At 44.8% G+C, this 23754-nt stretch overlaps 3 protein-coding genes across 7 annotated transcripts; 1 reads left to right on the top strand and 2 right to left on the bottom strand.

Annotated features, from left to right (window-relative positions):
• Positions 1–508: 508 nt before the first annotated feature.
• On the top strand, positions 509–10478 carry LOC148381097 (uncharacterized). The gene is made up of 7 exons (XM_088363953.1): positions 509–571; positions 2103–2175; positions 2377–2527; positions 2763–2923; positions 2992–3198; positions 3273–3454; positions 3624–10478. The coding sequence occupies exons 2-7, from the start codon at positions 2118–2120 to the stop codon at positions 9156–9158; spliced, it is 6294 nt and encodes a 2097-aa protein (XP_088220079.1). The 5' UTR covers positions 509–571; positions 2103–2117; the 3' UTR covers positions 9159–10478.
• Positions 10297–17870, bottom strand: pks1 (polyketide synthase 1). The gene is made up of 6 exons (XM_088363954.1): positions 17770–17870; positions 17319–17472; positions 16802–16962; positions 16380–16583; positions 16089–16270; positions 10297–15914 (listed from the first exon to the last, which is right to left on the bottom strand). The coding sequence occupies exons 1-6, from the start codon at positions 17822–17824 to the stop codon at positions 10479–10481; spliced, it is 6192 nt and encodes a 2063-aa protein (XP_088220080.1). The 5' UTR covers positions 17825–17870; the 3' UTR covers positions 10297–10478.
• Positions 17871–18028: 158 nt separating this feature from the next.
• Positions 18029–23704, bottom strand: LOC148381095 (ATP-dependent zinc metalloprotease YME1L1-like). Of its 5 annotated transcripts, none has more exons than XM_088363328.1 (18): positions 23313–23704; positions 22516–22614; positions 22246–22414; positions 22057–22152; positions 21860–21969; positions 21550–21700; positions 21369–21476; positions 21077–21250; positions 20858–21010; positions 20465–20597; positions 20268–20330; positions 20075–20190; positions 19667–19822; positions 19434–19585; positions 19050–19176; positions 18893–18966; positions 18724–18810; positions 18029–18524 (listed from the first exon to the last, which is right to left on the bottom strand). In XM_088363328.1, exons 1-18 carry the CDS (start codon positions 23343–23345, stop codon positions 18384–18386), a joined length of 2142 nt encoding a protein of 713 aa, XP_088219454.1. In that variant the 5' UTR covers positions 23346–23704; the 3' UTR covers positions 18029–18383. The 5 variants fall into 5 exon arrangements, with proteins under 5 accessions (XP_088219454.1, XP_088219452.1, XP_088219456.1 ...); XM_088363326.1 differs by having other exon boundaries at positions 22516–22635; positions 23313–23701; XM_088363330.1 differs by having other exon boundaries at positions 21393–21476; positions 22516–22635; positions 23313–23696.
• Between the last annotated feature and the right edge of the window lie 50 nt (positions 23705–23754).

Raw genomic sequence — 23754 nt, 5'->3', positions numbered from 1 at the left:
AATGTTTCATTTGTGCTGACTCGGCACCTTTGTCTTATCTGCTGTCATCCCATCCAACAGCGCATCAAAGTTCACAACATGCACATCTATAAAGGCAATATAAAGATTGAAGATTAATAAATGTACGCCTGCATCAACAGTGCTTCCACATGCCTTATAAAAAATAATTGCTGCTGAACTTTCAAAAGCGTCCTAGGACAACGTCAAAATGAATGCTGTCCTATTCAAAGTTTTGCACAATGCTGGACAAAAAATTTTCATATATTTAGTGTGTATTGAAGACAATTTTTTTTTAAAAGGTCAGGAAGAGGAAGTAAATAGATACAAAATTTTCATACTGTAGAAGTAAGCGGGCAAATTGTTCCGTCATGAGCTCATTTCATTCCATCAGCTAATTATGACCTCATTTCGCTCCATCTGCCAATCATGAGCTCATTTCATTCCATCTACAAGTCCGGTTTGGGCACATTTTGGACTTAAAAAAAATGACCCATCCAAATGATGCTGCCTCAACACTACACGCATTACATCATTTGTCTCAGTAAGAAGGCGCAGGACATCAACCTGAAAAGTAAGCTCCATCCACACGCTGCATTTTTAAAACCTAACTTTACCCTAACTCGAATTTGAAACCGACTTAGCGATTGTTTTGTGTTGCTCTGCTGAATTGAATGTGATGTTAGGTTTTTTTTTCCTTCTGGTGTGGGAAAATAATATTCGAAAGTGAGCAGAGTGTGTCGCACTTTCTACTCACTGCTATTTGCTTCAAACTCAAGTTAAATTGGGGTGAAAAAATTTGGACTTCAAAAAATAAAACTGACAATCTATGTGTAAAGCTTGAATTTTGAAAAACAATATTTAAATTAAAAATAACTGTATTAAACGTTTTTTTAGGTTGAATGTAATTTTGATGCACTTTGGTAATTTGAATAAATGACATTTTAATTTAATATTAGATTAATTTATTAATTTTCAATTTCATTGATATTTTGAAATTTAATGTTTTATTTTTTTCTCAGTTTTATATTTTCCAATCTTTTATTTTTCATTTTCAAATCTTATCTTTTTGAGTTTCAAATCTTTTTTTTTTTTCATGTGGCCTTGAGGTATCAACCGAGCGATTGACAGCTGAACAAAAACATCTAGGGACCTCCCCCAGTGCCTTTTGGGGAGGTAGAGGAGCAGGAACTAAATCAAATGTTACCCAACACTTATATAGGCCAGATTGCCAGCTTGAGAGTTGATGTCTGGGACAAATTTATATTTCAAAACCTATTTTGACAGATTATGTCCCGTTTTGCAGTTCAATAGCAACATTCCAACACATGGAAAAACATTTGAAACTGAAAATCAAAGGTGTAAATCTAAAAATGTAAAATGTGCAACTGAAAAAAAAAATGACATAAAAATGGTAAAATGTAATTTGGGTTTAAAGAAACAAATTACAGATCCACGGTCAGTTTAATTATTTCCATATTCTTACTTTTTGGGAAATTTTTGTCTGGTGTTCAGAAAGATTTTTCTCTTGTAAAACTAGTGCTTTGGCACGTGTCGATGCTTTATGGTCCTCCATTTTTATTTTCTTACTGTCATTTGGTTTTATCTGTATATGATTACAAAACTCTCTTTGAGAGACGGTATAATTATAATTGCTGTTTTATTTTGAAAGGCTATCAGTTTGAGCCACACCCGCCTTAAAAACATTGTTTGGTTGGTAGATAAAGGTGGATCAAGTTGGCTGGATCCCAAATGAAGGCCCATATAACATAACCACTGAAATGGAAAAAAAAAAGTGTTGGGGATATTCAAAGAGATTAACGACGGTGATCTTTGATAAGCTTCAATAACAGCAGCCCATTGTTATATAACATATTGATTTACTCATTAAACCGCTCCTAATCAGTTGTGAGACTTCATAAAGGCGTGCTTCTTGGTCACCATGGCCACGTCTATACAATCCACCATGAATGTTTGATGATGGGCCGCCTATAAAGAGGCTGGCTCACTACTGCTGAGGTTTAGTTTGGATGATTGAGGATGGCGGGAAGGGACTAGTTGCAAAGAAGAGGAACTAAGGACTCGATTTTGTTTGTGTTCGTCAGCTGTGCCCGACGAGGATGGAGCGAGCTGAGGACGCCATCGCCGTGGTGGGCATCGGCTGCAACTTCCCAGGCGGTAACATATTTCAATTAATTTTTGATTGTTGGATTTCTTGAAATTTCACATTTACAATTGTAAATACATTTTATTGATTAAAAATGAAGTTGTGACTAAATTACAGTAAGGATTAACAACACTGTTAATCTCATGATAAAAAGTTACAGTTTGAGAACTGTTGTCAGTCTAAGATAGGAGCGTGTGTTTTTTTGCACACAGGAGAGGGTCTGGAAAATTTCTGGAAAGTTCTGGTGAGTGGGCGGAATTGTTTGGTGCAGATTCCCAAAGAGCGATTCGATCTATCCACCTGGTATGACCCCGACAACAAGGCGGGCAAGTCCCACACAGCCAACGCTGCCCTCATCGACGGGTAGAACATCTCAATGCTACTCTACGGCATTGTTTGCCAAACTTTATTGCACTGAGGCACGAAGGCTCATGTTTCACTTGAGAAAAATTTCATAAAAAAATTTATACTAAAACTTGAGCTCCTCTATAACTTCTGAGATGATACCCGGTGTAAAAAGTTTGAGAACCACTGCCCTATAAGAACGACTTGGTGGCTCATTCAACTATTGATTGGGTTTGGATCATGATGTTTTCAGGTTCAACCATTTTGACCACAAGTTCTTTGGCATCAGTGACAGTGAGGTAGAACAAATGGACCCTCAGCAGAAACAGCTGCTTCAGTGTGTCTACAGAGCTCTGGAGAATGCTGGCATTCCCATGGAAAAAGCCAGCGGGACCAGAACTGGAGTGTATTTTGGTAAAAAGTCACTTTCCTCGTTTACCAAGTATTATGAGCATGGGAGATGAATGCTTTTCCCCCGGCAGGCCTTATGAACAGAGACTACGAAACCACGGCGGCGCATGCCCATCCCAGCGTCATCAACCATTGGACCGGAGCAGGGTTGGCCATGAGCATCGCCGCCAACAGAGTGTCATACATCTTCGACTTCACCGGGCCATCCTTGGCCATCGACTGCGCCTGCTCGTCCTCCCTGGTGGCGCTCCATCTGGCGTGCCAGGCCATCAAACAAGGTGCTTTAATTTATCGGAGGTGATCTTGAGAAAAAAGGTTCTAAAAGGGCCTTGGTTGTGTGCCGTCTTCTCAGGGGACTGCGACATGGCAGTGTGCGGCGGCGTCAACTGCATCTTTGAGCCGAGAGTGTTTGTGGCCCTTAGCAAAGCCAATATGATTTCCCCGGACGGAGCCAGCAAGCCTTTCTCAAACAAAGGCAACGGTTATGGCAGAGGGGAAGGGTGTGGTGTGGTTCTCCTCAAACCATTGACCAAGGTGACTCTATTTTCCATTGGAGGGCCGATACAGTTACAGAAAATGGATAACTTGCTGACTTAATACCACCCTCTGCTATTTACTTTTCACTACCCATCATAAAAAAATGGAATTGTGGTCCTGCCACTGGCACTTTTGGTTTCATTATATTCTCTCTGTACTTTGACAGGCCTTACAAGACCAGGATAACATCTGGGGCATCATCAGCAAGACCGCCGTCAACCAAGACGGACACTCCGTATCACCGATCACTAAGCCCTCCATGATTCAGCAGGAGGAGCTTCTGCGGATGATCTACTCCGAGCGTGATCTCAACAATGTCCAGTACATTGAGGCTCATGGCACCGGAACACCAGTCGGGGACCCGACGGAGGCAACGAGCCTCTCAAACGTCATCGCCAAAGTTCGAGCTTCCAGTGCAGAGACTCTGCGGATTGGGTCAGTCAAGAGCAATATTGGACACACGGAATCCGCCGCTGGAGTGGCCGGACTTATCAAGGTGCTCCTTATGATGAAGCATGAGTCCATTGTTCCATCAGTTTTCTTCTCTGAGGAGACAGCCTGTGTAGACTTCAAGGCCCTGAACATGAAAGTTCCTCAAGAGTTGGAAAGGTGGGAAGCGAGCGGTGGACGGGTTGCGGGAATCAACAATTTTGGCTTTGGGGGTACAAACGCTCACGCTATTGTCACCCAGCACAAGCAGTCGCATAGAATGAACAAGAATGATAGTAGAAAGATGAAATATTTTGTGATGTCGGCAAATTCACCAAAGTCTCTCACCCTCATGCAAGTAGACACCATTTCACGTCTGGAGGACAACATTGACCTAAATCATCTTTTGTACACGGCGGCATGCAGGAGGAGCCACCTCAAACACAAATACAGATGGGCCTCGGTGGTTTCATCCATAACTGACCTCAAAGAGAAGCTCCAGGCTGCCGTGAACAAAAATCCATCAAGTCTCTCACTCCAAGACCCAAAGTTAGTGTTTGTCTTCTGCGGTAACGGCCTCACTTACCACGGCATGGGCAAGCAGCTTCTTCGACACGAGCCAGTCTTCAGAGACAAAATTGAGCAGATTTCCAGAGTCTACCAGCAGCTGAGCAGGCTCAACATCCTGGACACGCTTGAAAGCAATAGCGAGCGTGGTGACTACAATGCTCCAGATGTGGCCCAGCCTCTCCTCTTTGCTTTGCAAGTGGGCGTCGCCACCTTGCTCGGGCACTGGGGTGTGAAAGCTAATGCTATGCTGGGACACTCAGTCGGTGAGGTGGCAGCGGCTCACTGCGCTGGCCTCCTATCCCTTGAGGATGCCCTCAAAGTCATCCACTTCCGCAGCGTTCTCCAAGGTGAAGTGGCTGGGGGGAAGATGCTGGTGGTCAGCAACATGGCCGTCTCAGAGGTCACAGCTCTTCTCCCTGAATACTCAGGGAGAGTTTGTCTTGCTGCTTATAACAGTCCGCAGTCCTGCACTCTTTCAGGAGACGCAGATGCAATCCAGAGCCTTCAGGCAAAGCTGAGCAGCACAGCCAACAGTGAGAACCTCTTCATCCGCATCCTGGAGGTCCCCGCAGCTTACCACAGCCACATGATGGATCCAATTCTGCCAAAAATCAGGGAGGAGATTGGCTCCTTGGTGAAGAACGAGCTTGACGTGCAATTATTCTCAACTGTGACTGGTGAGGAGGCACAGAGGGGGGATTTTTGCTCAGGTGATTATTGGGCAAGGAATGTGCGTGAGCCTGTCGCTTTCGAGCAAGCAGTTAGATCAGCCAGTCAGGGAAAGAAAAGCACAGTCTTTGTGGAAATAGGTCCACGGCGAGCCCTCCAGAGGAACATCATGGAAACTCTCGGCAATGACACAGCTGTGGTAGCCTCACTGCAGCCAGACAAAGACCACGAGACACTCTTGTCTGTCGTTTCAAAGCTCTTTGAGCTCGGCGTATACATAGACTGGAACACCTTTTACGCAGGCTATGAGGCACCGCCGCTGCCTTTCCCGAGATACCAGTTCGATTCTTCGGACAGGGATGTCATCATCAAATCGGCTCAGAAGAACCCAACAAATAATCACCCTGTGCTCTGCGCTACAGGCAATGAGACCAACACTTACATATGCACTTTGATGTCTGACTCCACCTTCTTCCTGAAAGAGCACAGGCACAACAAAGTACCCATCATCCCTGGGGCCTTCTACGCTGAGTTGGGCTTAGCCGCATTTATGGCCTGCGCCAAACCAAAAGTCCCTCTCAACTCACTGCAGCTCAGTGTCAATTTCCACAACCCATTTGTCTTAACCCCAAGCCCCCTAGAGATGAAAGTGCAGCTGGAGCAGAAAGAGAACGAAGCCAGTTTCTCAGTGTTCTCCTCGTCAGCCACATACGCATCAGGCACGGTTGTCCAAAAGAAAGAACGACCAGTTGAAGAGCAGCGCATTGACCTCAGCAGCATCTACAAAAGATGCACATCTGTAGTGACCTATCAGGAATTTTATAGTTACCTTGCCCAAGGAGGCTTCCAGTATGGAGACGTCTTCACCAATAAGGCCAATGTACACTATGGGGAAGATCTGAAAGAGGCTTTTGCCATGATCACAGTTCCACAGGCACTACGGTCTCAGTTGCACGACTACTACGTTCATCCAGTTGTGCTGGACTTCCTCATGCAGCTCCTCCCAGTCACGGTAGAGCACATTTTTGCTGGTAGACCGGGATTTCCAGCCCAGATTGGAAGTTTAACAGTGTTAGAACCTTTGCAAGATGAGATGATCGTGTACTTGAGGGCAATCAATGTTGGTACAAACCATTTTGAGGTCTGCGGATGCTTTGCTGATCAACATGGAAGGACCTTGGTTGAGGTTAAGCATGTGTTGATCAAGTACCTTGGTAGTGACTCTCATGTGGTTGAGGAATACTTCTACCATAATGAGTTTAGTGTCATCCCCGAAGGGATCACAAATGATCCACCTCCCAAGGCCTTAGTCTTCTCTGACAATATGGGGATCGCAAAAGCCCTACAACCCCACTTAGACCCGCGCTCTCACTATATTCCATCTACACATGCTAAAGATATCTTGAACCATGGATTTCCATATCTTTTAGCAAATCTCAACATAGACTTAAAGGACAACTTTGATGAGGTCTTGTTTTTGTGGGGCAAAGAAAACCTAAACTCCTTCACGCCTGATGATGTCCTGGAGAATCTAGCAGGTTGCTGTGAAATATTACGCCAGGTAGTCCTGGAGCTCAAGGAAATCTACTTCACTAACCCCATCCGGGCAGTAACCTACTGCTCATCTGAGTTTACAGTTGATCACATCAATCCTGGCTTTGCCATTGTAGGCATGACACGATCCCTTGCTGCAGAAATAGCTGAGATGTCATTCCAGTTAGTTGACATCAGCTCCAACTCCGCGAAGGACATTGCAGCTCTGTCTGAGATCCTACGAGCTTACCCTTGCAGCAAGTACCCAGAATTGGTGATTAGAGATGGGGCGATTCTAAAACCTTCCATCACACGTACCCCTCCTGAACTGCCTGACAATTCTGAACGCAACTTCACTTCCGACACATCTGAACCTTGCATCCTTCAGACTGCAGATGCTTTTAAAATGAGTCGCTTGAGTGCTGTACAGATCCATGCTGATGTGGAGCAAATGAGTCCTACGTCAGTTGAGATTCAGCCCACTAAGGTTTGTGTGCATTCATCAGAGTACTTCCCTGTGAGTGCCTCACATGTCAAGTTTGGCCAGACGCTGTACTGGAACAAACACTCCTCACAGAACCACAAGCTACTCATGCTTGACTTCAGTGGAATTGTTACCAAGGTTGGAAAGGATGTCAGGAAATTAAAAGTGGGAGATTCTGTGGCTTCCTGTTACCCCGTGGTAGCAGCCAGTAGGATCAGAGTTCCACAGGAAGTGTGTTACACAACCAAACAACTCCCCTTCCTTCAAACAACACCTTGTCTCTCCTTCTTTGTGCTGGCGAGGGAAATCCTATGTCGGGTCTTGCCAAAAGCCAAGCATCATCTCGCCATCTTATCTCTTATTCCGGATTCCGTTCTGGTAAAGGTTTTGGCGATCGCCTCTGAAAAGTCTGGTTACGACGTGAGCATTGGAAAACAAGGCATCTTCAAAGAAGCCAATCAAATTGATGCATTCATTGTCCTGCCTCCATACAGCAAAAGTTTGATTGCAGAAGTCTGCAACTTTCCTGGTGTCAAGAATGTTGTCATTGTCCGAGGATCCCAGACACAAGACCTGCTTGACCAGGATGAGCTCCAGAGTGTAAAAGAAAGTGTACACGTGCAAAGAGTTGACCTTGCGGCTATTTTGCAAAAAGGATCCCTGGGTGCTCGAAGGCTACGTGTTTATCACTGGCTTAAGTCCTTTAACTTAAACAAGAAGTTTTCCCTTGAAAGCGTCACCTTTCAGAGTATCACATCTGAGAAGATCCAAAACCTTCCCTCAGAGATGTCTGAGTCGTACTTCCATGCAAAAAAGCTGGCTGTTGTGGCACTGGAAAAATGTCCGACCGGCGCGACTTCAAACATTCCACTTCTGTGCTCAAAAAAGAAGCTTTTCCGAAAAAGATCAGTGTACATTATAGCAGGTGGTTTGACTGGGCTGGGCTTTGAAACAGTGAAGTTCATTTCACAAAAGGGTGGCGAGGTTGTCATCACTCTCTCCAGGAGCAAGCCCTCACCCGAAGTGCAGCGAGAGATCCAAAACATAGAGAAGCAGTGTGGGAACAACATTGTCTCCATGCAATGTGACATTGCCGTGTCTGAGCAAGTGCACCAGGTTATCAGCGAGATCCAGTTGAAGTTCAAAGATTATTCAATCAGAGGTGTTTTTCACAGTGCAGTCGTTTTGCACGATGCTCTCATCGAGTCCCTTGACATGTCCATATATGAGGAAGTTCTCAAGCCAAAAGTCAATGGTGTGCTCAACTTGCACAAGGCAACACTCAAGTGCCAGCTCGATTACTTTGTTTGTTACTCCTCCATATCATCCTTTTTGGGAAACGCCTCACAAACAAACTACGCGGCAGCAAACTCATTTTTGGATTTATTCTGTCAGTACAGGCGCAAGCTCGGCCTGGTGGCGCAGTCCATCAACTGGGGAGCTCTGAACCTGGGACTCCTCTTAAACAAAGAACTGATCCATCGCTTCCTGGAGACCAAAGGGATGATGGTGCTGATGGTGGCTGAGATCCATAAAAGCCTGGAACAATGCTTGCTGATCAACCGACCCCAACAGGCTATTTGCCGTTTCCACTTTCGGAACATCCGCTTCAACATCCTCTCACAGAATGTCGCCCTGACCATGCGGCTGTCGGCGCTGGTGGAGCAAGCCCTCCAAAAGTCTAGAGAGTTGAATTCTCAAAGCAAGAACACAGAGGAGGTGCCACCCAAAGATTATGTGCTCTCCCTGCTTTGCAAAACCATTGGCGTGGACGTGAGCCAACTGACGGACGATACGCTGCTTTCATCTCTCGGCACAGACTCCTTGCAGGCCATGACGCTGCAAAACCTCATCTACCAGGACCGAGGTGTGAAGGTGCCACTGGTCAAACTTTTGGATCCCAATGCCACGCTATCCACTTTGGTAGCCATTTTGAATGAAGCGCACGAGGGTGGAACTAATGTCCCAAACGCTCTTTCAAGCGATGATGCTGGCACTGTTTCAGTCAGATTTTAAGATCCCTGCTGTATAATTCGATCTGTGACCACGCCCATATCTCACAACATTGAAATATCTAATCAACCTTTTCTAGTGAAATAAATGGAAATGCTATGAAGATGCCAGAGACCAGCACTTACCTTCGGACCAGTGGTTTGAACAAATACATTTGGCAAAATACCTACACAAAAACGACAATGCAAGCTCAAATAAGACACCTGAAGTTTCACTGCGAGGAGGGGTATGCAGCTGTCATCTGGCGGAGTTTCTGAAGGTCACCCAGAAGTCCGTTTTTTCTTTTTTTTTTGCTTTCAACACAAAGATAAAGCACTTGTAAGACAGGGTACTAATAAGTCATGGTACCGCCGTGATCGTTTATGAAAACCTACATGTCAGTTCCTTGGTATTATTTTCACGATTGTCTTCTGACTGGCGTTTTTTTGTAAACATTTTATGGAGAAGACATTTGAAAAGATGTTATGATTGTTTTGTGTTTATGTTTATCTCATTGTCTCAAGGATATGTGAAGATAAGACAGATGTCCTTGTGTTTGTTTTTAAAGCTGTTCATCAATCCTGTGTTCCGAAGGTGATCTTTCTTATCGCTTTATGAGGATTATTAAGCTAAGTGTATGTAACAGAGTGAAACATACTTTATTAAATTATGATGGGAGTGAGCAAGCGGCACACGGTGTGGCACGTGCAACCTGCCTGATTTTTGTGGTCTTCCAATTGCCGTTTTGTCAATTGAAACCTTTTCCATGTTGAAATGATGAGTAAAGCCTGGTTTGCTGTCCATCCAGGACTGAGTGTGACATTTACCATCATTTCTCTCATACTGTATTGTAACAGTCACTTCTGCTGTCTTTTATTTCTTATGTTGTTATTTTTCACGCATTTAGCGCAGGTTCGCGGTAACGTGCGGTCGACATTAATGATTATTTAGGGAAGTGGTTTTTAAGCCTTCATGATTAGAAAAACAAGAATTTGGTTTAAAAAAAAATCAAATAGATGTCATTTATATATATTTTATTATTGCACCAAATGATATATACACCAGCTGTACACCAATGTGTTCTTTGGTTCTTATAGTACCTGTTGGTAAAAGTGGGCGACTTGATTGTTTTTTATAGTTAAAACAAGATACGATCACACTGTCATGTTATTGGATTTATTTTTCTCTGAAAGATCAATATTTTGTTGGTACAGTCAGTCAGAGCTGCAAGGAATACAAAGTGATCACTGTCCAAGATTGAAAACAATTTTCAGCATCATTCCTGTATTGTGTGTGTGTTGTCGACTGCACTGTCTCAATAAAAGGACATGTCATCTACATCAATCACATGATATTATTATTTATCACAAAACTTTCCAAAGTTGCCACCGTTGTGTTCGGGTCCAGTATCCTGACCAACGGTACATTTACACTCGTCTCTTGAAAGATTTTATTCTGAAGTGTCATGGCTAACATCGAGTCGACGCCCAACGCACCCAGCGTGGCGTTATCATCCAACTCGTCCTCACCAAGGTTGCTAACGTCGCCGATGATAGTTTTCACATTTTTACGTGAGGGAGACGATTGGTGAACTGGCGGCTCAATGGTCCTGTTGTCTTTTAGTTCTGCGTCCACTAAGGTTGATAGTCGTTTCCCGAGTGAGGCGTTTTTCAAGTTGAACTTGCACACAACCTGCTGAGGTCTGTTGGTGAGAAGGACTTTGGTGAGAGCTTCATGAATCTCTCCCACGTCCATGACCAGCATCCCTTTGCTCTCTAGGTGCTTTTGGACGTTCTTTTTTTTTAACAGAAGGCCAAGGTTCAGAGGACCCCAGTTGATGGACTGTCCGGCCAGACCGAGGTTCCTCCGGTAAAGACAAAAGGTGTCAAGGAAAGAATTGGCTGCTGCGTAGTTGGACTGCGACTGGTTACCAAGAAGCGACGAGATGGAGGAGTAGCACACAAAGAAGTCAAGCTTCTTGTGAAGGGTGGCATTGTGGAGATTCAGGGCGCCGCTCACTTTGGGCTGCAGAACCTTCCGCAGGAGAGATGCATTGAGATTTTCTATGGGTGCATCGTGGAGCACGGCAGCGCTGTGAAAAACTCCTTTGATGGGACAACTACTCAATCTCTGCTCAATCTTTGAGATGGCTTCCACTACTTGTTGCAACATTGAAACATCACACTGGAAGGTCATGATGGTGATGTTGTACCTCTTCTGGATGAGATCCAGTTCAGACTGCATTTCATGCGTTGGCATGCGTCTGGACAGTGTCACGATACACCCGCCGCCATTGCTGGCAATGAACTTAACAGTTTCAAAACCCAAACCGGTGAGGCCTCCCGTTACGATATAAGTAGAGTGTTTTTGAAAAAGTTGCCTGGGTTTGCCCAGAAATGGAATGTCTGACACTTGGCAGTTAGGTGCTGTCAAATCTAAAACCACTTGGCGCACTGTCTTGGCGGCAAAATACGACTCGTCAGCCTGAGCTTCTGCTGCGCTTGAGATTTGAAATGTATCCCTTTTGACAGGCAGAGATGCTCGATCAAAGCCGAGCATCATGAGCCACCTAAAGATGGCTCCTCCTTGTGCTTTGAGATAAACTCTTTGAAGGACACGAGGGACATGGAGAACATGCACACGAAGGAAGTCACTCTTGAACGCAAAGCTGTTTGTCCAGCTTGAGGATGACTGGTGCGTTCCGCAAACAAAAACAGCATGTCGCTCATGGCCGTCATTTTCTCTTAATTCTTGCCAAGAGTTGTCATATGGGGGCAGGAAGACAAAGGCTTGGCACGGATCACGACTTGTACTTTGCTTTGGCAAATGGGGCAAACAGGACACATTCCAGCCGGATCGGTTTGCTGTCAACGCTAGAACTTTCATCAACGCAGAGGCTAAGTCTGGAGTGACGATGGCTATCTTTTTCTGCTGTTGCCGTGTCACAGTGGGAAGCATCCGCTGCAGGAGCTCCCACGCCAGGATGAAGAAGGACATGCTTGGACATTCTTCCAGGAATGGAAGTTTCTCGGTGTCGTAACACGCAGACTCGGGAATAACGACCCTCGTTGCTGTTGCAGATGGGTAACTTGCGGCAATGCGGTCGCCAACTCTTAGCCTGCAAACATCTTTCCCGACGGCTGTCACGATGCCGCTAAAGTCGAGAGCCAACAGTGTGTGGTTGTGTGTCGTGCGATTGTTCCAATACAATGTCTTTCCAAAATGCAAGTGTGAAAGTGTCACAGGGAAGTAATCCGCTGAATGGACACACACATTTAGTAGTTGAACCTCGACTGATTTATCCGCAACTGTGCCGTCATTTGTGTCAATGGGGCTAGCAGTCAAGCCTTCCAGTCTGTAAGGATGACCGGTCTGTAGGACAAAATCTTTCACTGATGGTATATTACCCTTAAATAAAACTCTCTCCTCCATGAGCGTACGTGTTATCTTTGTCGTCGACACCTGTCCTTGACCAACAATGACTTCGGATTGTTTGCAAGAGTTAATGACACCAACTAAAGATTCAATGTCCATTCTGGTTAGCGACATCAGGTCGATGAGTTGAAAACAGACACCTGGTACCTCTGCCGCACAAGCCCTCATCATACCAGACAGGACAAAACCAGAACTCACACAGTCTACAATCCTCTCTGTGGACCTGTAAGTTATAACACGGACAGTGCAAGATTGTTGGCTCTCCTTCAAAGTTAAAACAATTTGTTGGAATGACTCACAGCAGGCCACCAGGCGGTCCAGCGTTCTACCAGATGGTAAGTGGCTGAGATCTTCTACGGCCCAAATGAAGAGAAAATCTCTCAAGTTTTTGCCGAGAACAACGTCTTGGAGCTGGCCTGGTGTCCAGTGATTTCTGTCCTCCACGGAAGATGACTCCGGATGCAAGTATGGCTTGAGTGCTTTAGCTATGCCGAGCTTGTCTGCAAAAACTATTGCCTTTATCTTCTTATCACAATTTATGTTGTTTGTGATGGGAATGATTTCATTGTGGTAGAACACAGAATGCAGAGCAGGCAAACAACCACCCAAAAATGTTATCTGTACCTCCTGAAGTTCCACCAGTACTTTCCCATCTTTGGTAGTAAAGCAACCGCACAATTTCAGGAAGTCTGGCTTCTCTTCCGTTGCACGCATGTAAATAAACATCTCGTCTTGTGGTGGTCCTGAAATGACAATCTTGCCTATAGCCGAGGGGAATCCTTGCTTGACTGAGAGACGCCTCATGGCTGCGACAGCAGTCATTTGCAAGAAATAGTCCAACAGCACAGGATGCATGAAGTAGTCGTGAAGATGATTCAAGAGTTCTTTTTGAACGTGGATTGCTGTCACAGCCTCTTTAAACTCATCACCAAAATGAACATTGTTCAGCTGTTTGAACACAAATCCATAATCAAATCCTGCTCTAGAAAGAATGGCGTAAAACTCTATAGCCGTTACAGTCAAAATGCACCTTTTAAAGATTCCCTCCAGACAAATACTTGGTTCCTCCAACACAGCTGGTCCATCCGCGCATCTGAATGTACCAGAGGTGTGAGTGTCAGCAGAGGAGCTTATTGTAAAGACACCATCAGTTTCTTCAAACCTCACTTTCAACTGGTGATTGTTCGTGCTAAGCAGATTGTGAAACGTCACACTGAGCTCGATAAAGGAGATGGGCCTCCTCGGCTTCAGATAGGCCACCACCGAAGCGAAAGCCAGCTCCACGTAGAAGGCGCCGGGGACAATGGCAATGCCGTTATGCTTGTGCTCCCAGAGATATGGCACGGTCTCCGTCGAGAGATTGCATACGTACTCTTTGTTGTTCTTCTTTATTTGTGACAACAGCGGATGTGGTGAAGAAGAAGAAGACAAAACGTTTCCTTGTCTGACATCCTCAAAGTAGACCTCTTTCCGTGTGTTGTCAAACTGATAGACTGGGAACGCTGTGGGTGGTGCTTTATAACCTTGGTAGAGGTCCTGCCAGTGCACGTTGACACCCAGTTCGAATAGTTTCCCCACTGTCGACAAGATGGTTTCATATTCTTTATGTGGTCGAACAGAGAGAACAATAATGTCTTTTCCAAGTGTTTCGTGGATGTGCCTTTGAAGAGCCCTGCGAGGTCCAATCTCGACAAAGACCATGTTTCTTCTTGACTGTTTATCTCTTTCGATAGCCCGCAGTGTTTGCTCAAACAAAACTGGTTGCCTGATGTTCTTTGCCCAGTAGCTTCCGGTTCCAAAGTCACCATGCACATACTTGGCTCCTGTCACAGTAGAAAATAGCTTGCATTGTATGTCGTTGACAGCCAGGCAAGCCAGATGACTCTGAATGCCTTCAAGGATAGGATCCATGAGATGACTGTGGTAAGCTGCTGGAACATCTAAGATATGAAGAAAGATATCCTCATCAGCGTACATCCTGTTGAGTTTCTCATGGAGGACATTTACCGCACCTTCATCTCCTGATAAAGTGCAAGACTGCGGGCTGTTGAAGGCAGCCACACAAATATTTGGTGAGAAGTCCTCAAGAGCTATCAGCACTTTTTCTAAAAGTATGTTGCCCACCACAAGCATCTTTCCATTGATAGCCCTACTTTGAAGCACACTGCGGTGGTAGACCACTTTGACAGCATCTTCGAGAGACAACAAACCAGAGCAGTGAGCGGCAGCGACTTCGCCTAAGGAGTGTCCCAGCACTGTGTCAGGTTTGATGCCCCAGTGCTTCAGGAGAGCTGCTATGGCAACCTGAAGAGCAAAAAGCAAAGGCTGGACAACTTCTGGCTGGCTCAGGCCAACCGCGTCCCACTCTTCCGAAAGCCACTGACTGATTCTAATGTGTCTGTTCTTCTTCTGAAAGAGGACCTCCACCTCCTGCACCTTGTCTTTGAAATAAGGAAGGGTGCTGAAGAGCTGCCTGCACATGCCTTTGAAGGCAACACCGTTTCCACTGAACACAAACACCACCTCAGTGTTTGACAATGTCAAGGCCTCCTTTGCTTTCAATGAAGACAGAAGCTGATCCTGTAAATCTGAGAGGGATGAGAAGACAAAAGCCCTGCGATATCTGTGCTTTGTGTGGCTCCGCCCACAAGCAGAGGTAAAGGATAATGCCTGCGCGTCAGCTGCTTGGCCGGCGAGAAGCTGTCTGTGGGTATCAGCGAGTGATCGGATCAAGGATTCCTCAGAGGCTGCTGATGTCACAAAAATCCTGGGAGCATCTTTTGGGATATGTGCGACATTTGCAGTCTGTTTATACTCTCTTACAATTACATGTGTATTTGTGCCTCCAAACCCAAAGCTGTTAATGCCAGCCACCCGTTGACAAAATCCATTCGTTCCCCACCTTTCAGCTTTTGTTGGAATACTAATTCTCATGACTTCAGCATTTATGCTGGAACAGTCTTGGGAGTAGAAAACAGATGGAACGATGGTCTGGTGCTTCATCATGAGGAGCACCTTGATGAGTCCGGCCACCCCGGCTGCTGATTCTGTGTGTCCGATATTTCCCTTCACAGAGCCGATCCATAGAGTGTCTGCACCACCGTCTCTAGATTTGGCAACCACATTTGAGATGCTTGTTGCCTCTGCCAAATCTCCAACGGGGGTTCCAGTTCCATGGGCCTCGATGTACTGGACATTGGCGAGGTCACGCTCGGAGTATATTTGTCGCAGCAGCGCCTCTTGTTGATGCAAGGACGGCTTGGTGATTGGTGACACCGAATTTCCATCTTGGTTGACAGATGTTTTGGCAATGATACCCCAGATTTTGTTGCAGTCTTGTAATGCCTGTAAATTACACAATTCTAAAAACTCTTTGATAGATTTTATCGCATCTAGATTAAGTGATGAGTGGAGACAACTGGACTCCCCTTGGCAGAAATCAAAAACAACTCCCACAACCTCGGTTGACATCCACCAGACACAAATCAAGAAATTCCAAGGATTGGTTTCAAAACTCACATTTTTGAGCGGCTTGAGAAGAACGACACCGCAGCCCTCGCCTCTGCCGTAGCCATCTGCTCGGCTGGAGAAGGGCTTGCTGGTGCCTTCAGGCGAAATCATCCTGGCTTTGCTGAGGGCCACAAACACTCGAGGCTCCAAAATGCAGTTGACCCCTCCACACAGTGCCATCTCACAGTCCCCTGGTCAGAGAGGAAAAGGAGTACTTGATTGAAGGTAAGCCTCAAAAACAAAAACTTATCCTACAGTACAGATGCCTGAAAAAGTATCCTGAGAATATTTATAGTTTACCTTGTCTTATCGCCTGACAAGCTACGTGTAGAGCCACCAGGGAGGAGGAACATGCACTGTCCACGGCAAACGATGGCCCGGTGAGATTGAAGACAAAGGAGATCCTATTGGCTGCCAGACTCATGGCCGTCCCCGTGGCGTTGTAGTGATTTATGGAGGCGGGGTTATTACTTCGCAGCATCTCATAGTCTCGGTTCATTAGACCTGCAACGCAGTCAGCTCTGCTGGTAGTGTACTCATGTATTTTACTTCAATATTACATATTAAGAGCTGTGTGTCAGTTTTTTTTAAGGGAAAGTAAATTAACAGTCCTGATATGCAAGCAGTACAGTGACTATTTTACATAGCAGCAAGTGTCGTCACTTTTGTGACATACTATATCTATTTATTTGGGCGTCATAAATACTACTTGATGTGGTCACCAATATAAACTCCAGTTGTGCTTCCACTGATGCGCTCCATGGGGATGCTGGCATCCTCCAAGGCCCTGAAGGTGCATTGAAGGAGCAGTTTCTGCTGAGGGTCCATGACATCCGCCTCTGCCTCAGGAATGCCAAAAAATTTGGGGTCAAACTCGTTGAACCTGAAATGGGCACCGTCTTACATCATGAACTGCATGCATAACAAAAACACAGACCGCTACAAATTTATATTATAGTCATTTATATTGAATTTATATCAAGAATGGAAGCTGTAAATATGACGGATATTTTGAAAGGTTGAAAAGTTTATTGGCCATGTTTGGGCATGCCAAACAAGGAATTTGACTCCGGTAGATCTCAGCCTCTGTTCAACATTTAGGCGACTAACAACATTCAGGACATGTGCGAAAATTGACAATTATTCTCAAACATCCCCTGATTTTAAACTCCCAGGAGGGCAAAATGGTAAATAAATGCTATTGATATTGCAACTGACAATCTGAATTCTTCCGCTTACCCATCTATGAAAGCCGCTTTGGTGGTTTGCGTCTTTCCAGGTTTGCTGCCATCAAGTTCATACCAGGAATCTTTGTCAAATCTCTCAGCTGGAATATCCACAACACAATTTTTGCCCTCTGACAGAACCCTCCAAAAATTATCCAAGCCTTCACCTAAAAAACACAGGGACGTCAGACGAACTCAACCTAAATATTATTGTAAATACTTCAAATTGTTTTTAAATATTTCTATATCCAGCAAGAGAGCTTCTACTTCTTATACTATATGTAATTAAACTATAGTTATATAAAATTCTTCTCTATGGAAGGATTTATTTGATCCAAATTGTATGATCCAAGGAATTAAAAAAAAAAAAAAAAAAGTATCACTTGCCAAGTCATTCGAGACATGGTAATTTGAAATTGTTTCTTATAAGGCAAACAAAATGTATTATTTGTGGGGGAGTGTACCTCCCGGGAAGTTGCATCCGATCCCGATGACGGCGATGTCGTCAGCAGCATCCATGTTGGTTCTTTTTTCCAAGTGAAGTTTCAGTCTTCAAGTGAGTAGAACTTCTCTTTTTCCACTTATAAATACTTGAGAGGAGGGGCAACCACAGAGAACTCAACAATGTCCCTATGTCTGACTGTGGAACTAATTGCAGGTTCGATCATGACAGTAAATTACCTGTTGCGGATGATACCTTCGGTTCAAAATGAACAACCATCGTCAGGTGGAGAAAGAATGACCTTTATTTGAGCAAGAATCCGAGAGGAAACGGAGGGCACTTCAATAAATAAGAGTAGCTCTTTTCAGGAGGTATGATGCTGAAAAAGTACTGCACCCGGCTATACAAAATGGCACCTTCTAGGTACCCAGAGCTTCCTTGTTGAATAAATAGAAGCACTGGTGCTCGTGTCTTGTCCTTGAAATTAGGTTACTTTGTCATCCAATCTGACCGATAAAAATAAATCTAAAATTGACTAGAAAAAGCAGTTGAGAGTTTTAAATAACTCAGCGTTCTGGGTTGAGACTGTGCAGGACAAAAAGACACGAGGACTGCACAGTACAGGGAAGTGGTATCTTAGTGGTCCAGCGGTTTTCCCTCCAGAACCAGTTGGATCTCTTTGGCGTCCAAAGTCTCGTACCTGAGGAGGGCGTCGGCGAGCTTCTCGTGCTCTTTTTTGTACTTCTTCAGGAGGATCTTGGCCCGCTCGTACGAGTCCTGCAAATGCAATTGTTTTAAGGCAGTTCAGACAAACATGGGAGAAATTAATAAAAGAAAGACGAGTTTTTCCTCAGAGAACAAGCTGTTATTTTCCTGCACGTTAAGTGTCAAAATTTTTGAAACACCGTGTACTATTCAGTGAGCTACTTGTGTGAAATTTCCACCGCTTTAATCAAAAGTTGGGAGCACAACAGACCTTCAAGAGTATCCTAACTTCCTGTTCGATGGCGGCTTGCGTCTCAGGACTTCGTTTGGACACGTCGCCGTAGGTCATGACTCCGAGCTATAGGAACCAAATGAGCAGGCGTGTGACATCGTCATCCACTGAATAGCCTCCTTAAGAAAATGCACACTGACGAATTGACCTTGTCACTCATGCCGAACCTGGTCACCATCAAATTAGCAATTTTGGTTGCCCCGTCAAAGTCGCTGGATGCACCTAAAAAAAAGAGGATTCCGATGAGGTGCGATTTGAGTGGGCGGCAGGAGGGCGCACAAAGCAAGTGCACGGGTATCCCTCACCTGTGGTGATGAAGTCATCGCCGAAGATGAGCTCCTCTGCCACTCGCCCACCCATGCTGACGTCCATCTGGGCTAGCAATTGCGCCCTGGTCTCGCTCCAGCGGTCGTTTTCTGGGAGCAGGGACACCTGGAGGACAAACACAAAATAAAAATAAAACCAAAACCAAATCGGTGCAACTATAGTAGCACTTTCTTTGGCCGGGGAGTGGCTTGTTCAGCAGTCAAAATATTTTGTGCTTGTTTGTGTTGAAAATGTTTTTGTATTGCATGCTTTTATTTTGAAGGTCTGATTTCAAATTTAAAACTCATTGCAAACGGAATCATATGAAAAGTTGGGCAGAACAAAAACAGAGGTTCCCCTATATCTAATTTTTTTTGACTGACGTGTCCAAGCGTGGGTCCGCGTGGCATGATGGTGGCCTTATTGATGGGCATGGCGTCCTTGGTGTAGTAAGCCACGATGGCGTGGCCCGACTCGTGATAGGCCGTGATAGTCTTGTTCTTCTTGTCAATCTCCACGCTCCTCCTTTCAGGGCCTACAATGAACAATTGGGTCCATTGTTAAGACACCCACCCATTTCCTCCCTACCTTGCGCTTCACTTCCTCACTCGCTCACCCATGAGAATCTTGTCCTTGGCGAATTCCAGGTCCTTCATGCCGACCATCTCTTTCCCATCCATCGCCGCCTTCAAGGCTGCCTGGTTGACCAGGTTTTCCAGCTCGGCTCCCGTGAAGCCCACCGTGCCTCTGGCGATAATTTCAGGCTCCACCTCTGTAACATAACAAAGAGCACTGTTACTAAAGAGGACAAAAGCTACTCATTATGTGTATTTTTTTAAAGTGACTATAAGTGTTATATACAGTAAATGCTATAAATGTAAATTGTAGCAGAGTTAGTTTTCTTTTTCTTTTTTTAAAGTAGTCACGTTTTTATTTTGTTTCATGAATAACAAAATTTTTTCAACTTTACTTTTAGTTATTTTATTAGTTTGAGCTAATTGTCATAACTGTGCTAGTGACAGACTACCTGAGTCCACTTTGATCTTGTTCAGGTACCAGTTGAGGATCTCGGTCCGTCCCTTGACGTCGGGTCGAGGGACCGTCACCTGCATGTCGAACCTGCCCGGTCGCACCAGAGCGCTGATGTCGAGGAGATGATTATTGATCAAGCAGAAGAATGACATTTGGAAATGAAAATTCTAAAACTGCAAACGTACTTATCCAGGGCTTCTGCAAAGTTGGTAGCACCGATGACGATGACGCCCTCATTTGGTTTAAACCTGTCAGAAAACAACCCAACATGACACACTGAACTTCATTGGAAACGTTTGACAACCCTATGTCCAAATATGATCAAATATCTTCTTCCAAATAAAAGATCCTCGGGGTGATGACCACAGAAGGACTGACTGACCCGTCCATTTCGGCCAACAGCTGGTTGATGGTTTGTCTGGAGTACGGATGCATGGGAGACTCGATCCTCTTCCCTCCGACGCTGTCCAGCTCGTCGATGAAGATGACGCAAGGCGCATTGGCTTTGGCTTCCTCTGTCGATACAAACAGAGAATGTGACCAAGAAAAACTTGTGTTTGGGATTAGATTACACTTGGTTAACATTTAATTATTTTATACTGTCTGGCCCTTTGAGGGCAATCATTACAATCATCATTCAAGTAATTTTTCATGGCTCTGCTTAGTTAAATGAAAGAGGGGGTGGGATTTACTAGAAGTACCATCAGTTATTGCTTTGAGATTTGGCCATGCTGGGCTGCATTTACATCAATCAATCGCTTTCCCTGAACCTTACTGAATAGGTTTCTGATGCGGCTGGCACCCACTCCCACAAACATCTCATCAAACTCAGAACCAGAGGCATAGTAGAAAGGCACGTCCGCCTCGCCGGCGACCGCCCGGGCTAGCAGTGTCTTCCCAGTGCCTGGCGGCCCGATCAGGAGGATTCCTGCATGAAGATTGGATTAAAAAAAACGAAGAGATTGGGCAGAACTGGATGGGAAACCTGGAATACCTTTGGGCAGCTTCCCACCCAAAACTGTGAACTTGTGCGGGTTCCGGAGGAATTCCACAACATCCTGCAGCTCATTCTTTGCCTCTTCCACTCCCTTAACGTGCTCGAATGTCACATTCTTCATTTGGATAGGGTCGATGGCCGAGTCCAGGCCCGATGTGGTGCGGAACCTCACTATGAAAACACAAACCTACTCAGTGTTTTGTAGAATTTATATAGAATGTAACTACGAGGGTTAGGGTATGCGTGCATGTGGCTGTCAGATCATTTAAGAGGAGGAAAAGGGACAAACCAGCATCAGAAAAGGAGCCTTTACCCGAGAGAAATGGGGATCTGGACAGACCATAAATGCCGAGTAGAAGAAGCACCAACAGCACAAATCTGGTTCTCCTCAATGAATCTACAAATGGAGCAAAGTTGAAACAAAAATATCAGAAAAGAAATTTGCTGGGAAAAGGGAATCAGCATCCTGCCTTGCGTCTTCTGTGTGTAGGCCTGCGATCGCATGAAGCCCTCAGAGAAGCCCAACTTGAAGGTCTCTTCTTGGTTCTGTGGAAGGTTCCTGCTTTTTGTCAGTTGGTCCAACGAATGAGCCTCTGCACCCTTTTCCCTCGTCAGAAACCCCTATAAGGAAACAAAGGAGATATTACTCATGACATTTTGGACTTGCCTTTTCAGTTGGTATCCTTCAAGGAGATCAAAAAGTCATTTTTGAAAGAACCCAAGCAAGGTGTCGCACCACACATAATGTATTAAATGTGAGGAGTGAGGTAAGCTCCCGACCTTAATGAAAGCCGGTGTATAAGGATCGGACTCAGTCGGAACATCGTCACCGGACGCCGTCTTTCTGCTCTTTGGTCTAAGAGTCTTGAAATCTCGACTCTGGATCCACACTGAACAAAGCCCCAAACAAAGCACAACAAATGACTTTAAAAAAAATCTGTGGGTCTGTAATGCACTAATGGTGAGGTGTTACTAACAGGGTAAAAACTGAAGCTCAGTGCAAACGTCTCGTAGAGGTCTGTGATTTTGCCTGTGGAATACTGGCGAGACAAAAAATCTTCTGTGTGCAAACCCTATGACAAACCAAAACATTTTCATCATAAACTGTATTTTTCTTTTTAAAATGTGGACAGAGATGCTTACTTCATTATCACTGAGCAACTAACCGTGCTTGTTGTGAAAGAAGCTGTGCGCCGAAACGTGACTCGTCCTCCATACCGAGGGGACGGCAGGCGGCTCCTCCGAGCCCAACGTGGGCAGTAACCTGTCCAGTAGCTCGTCCAGGTGACTGCCTCGAATGTCTGACACACCCAGTTCTCGAAGAATTGCGTTGGGCTACAAGAGTGAGAAGAAAAATTATAAAACATGTATCCTTATGAAGCAAACATCATGATCACTTAACAGTCACCAAGGCACATTCAAAATTGTAAACTCACCTCTTTTGCATGTGCGGTGTGGTCTGGGCTGAAGTCTTTGTGCAGGGTCTGCACTGATGCCGTGGCAGTGTTCTTCAGTGAGTGGAGGGCGCCAATGAGCTGGTTGAGAGGCACAATCATCTAATGAAGGGGTGGGTGACACGACACATAACACTGTCAATCATATATGGAACTACATTATGTCAGAGAATTCTTCAATGTGACTTCACCTTCAAGTGGGCACCTGTTATCTTAACACAGTTTATTCCAAAGTACAAATTTAAGTATATAGTTACAAACGAAAAAAAAAAAACTTTGCTCAAGCACAGAAATTGAATCAGCACTTCCTTTGGTACTTGTTTTAATATACGTAGTTAATAGTACCATTGGTACAGAGCATTAGTACTTCTGTCACGTGTGTATGTATTTACATAACAGTTTCCACGTAACTTCTCGTCCACGAATGGCAGTTGTGTAATCTTAAACTGGCGATCGTTATTTTACTTTACATTAAGGTTCACCATTTATTTCCCCTTTCTCTTAATTTGACAGATGCAAAAATCACCCTTGATTACTGAATTGGTGACGTAAGCATGGTCCGACGGTGAAACGAACACACGCGTTTATGCTAATATTAGCCAAATATTTGCGATAAAAGAGGCAGGAAGAACAGCCTTGACAAGTACACACCACGGTACAGTTAATAAACCAGAAAATACTTCATCAGGCGACCAAAATGATATTACATAAGAGGAATTTTGCTCGATATGAGCTAACTAGCTAGGGCAACAACAAAAAAAACAGAGCACCTCGCTTACCTGCTGTGGCTGAAACGACGACAGGGAAAACATTTTGGCTGAATAAAACACAAAAGTGGAACGTAAATGTACGAGGAGAAGTCCTTCGTGTGCTTTTAAAGGAACTTGTAGTCCCAAATCGGTGTTGTTCTTGTAACACAACGACTTTCGGCTGGTTGGCTAACAACGCCGACAGACAACTCCTCTTGACATCCAATGCTTATGAAAAATACTACAAAATGACGTCACTCGAATGCTGAGCGAGAAAAACAAATGACAATTTTTATCCCTCGTCTTAATTTGATATGTATGAATACAACAGCCTGGGGTGACAAACACATAGGCAAATCATTATTTTACAGAAATATGCAATTAAAACGTGACATTATTAGCAGGCGCCGAGGCCACCATCAAACATCTTGCGTTGCCACTGTGACTGACGACCTTTTTTTTTTTTTTCCCC

This window comes from Syngnathus floridae, chromosome 20 (genome assembly GCF_059516105.1).
Source record: "Syngnathus floridae isolate MCC-2025c chromosome 20, RoL_Sflo_1.0, whole genome shotgun sequence".
NCBI classification, from domain to species: domain Eukaryota; kingdom Metazoa; phylum Chordata; class Actinopteri; order Syngnathiformes; family Syngnathidae; genus Syngnathus; species Syngnathus floridae.
Note: the sequence above shows the minus strand (reverse complement) of the source record. Positions and strands in the feature narration are given on the sequence as shown.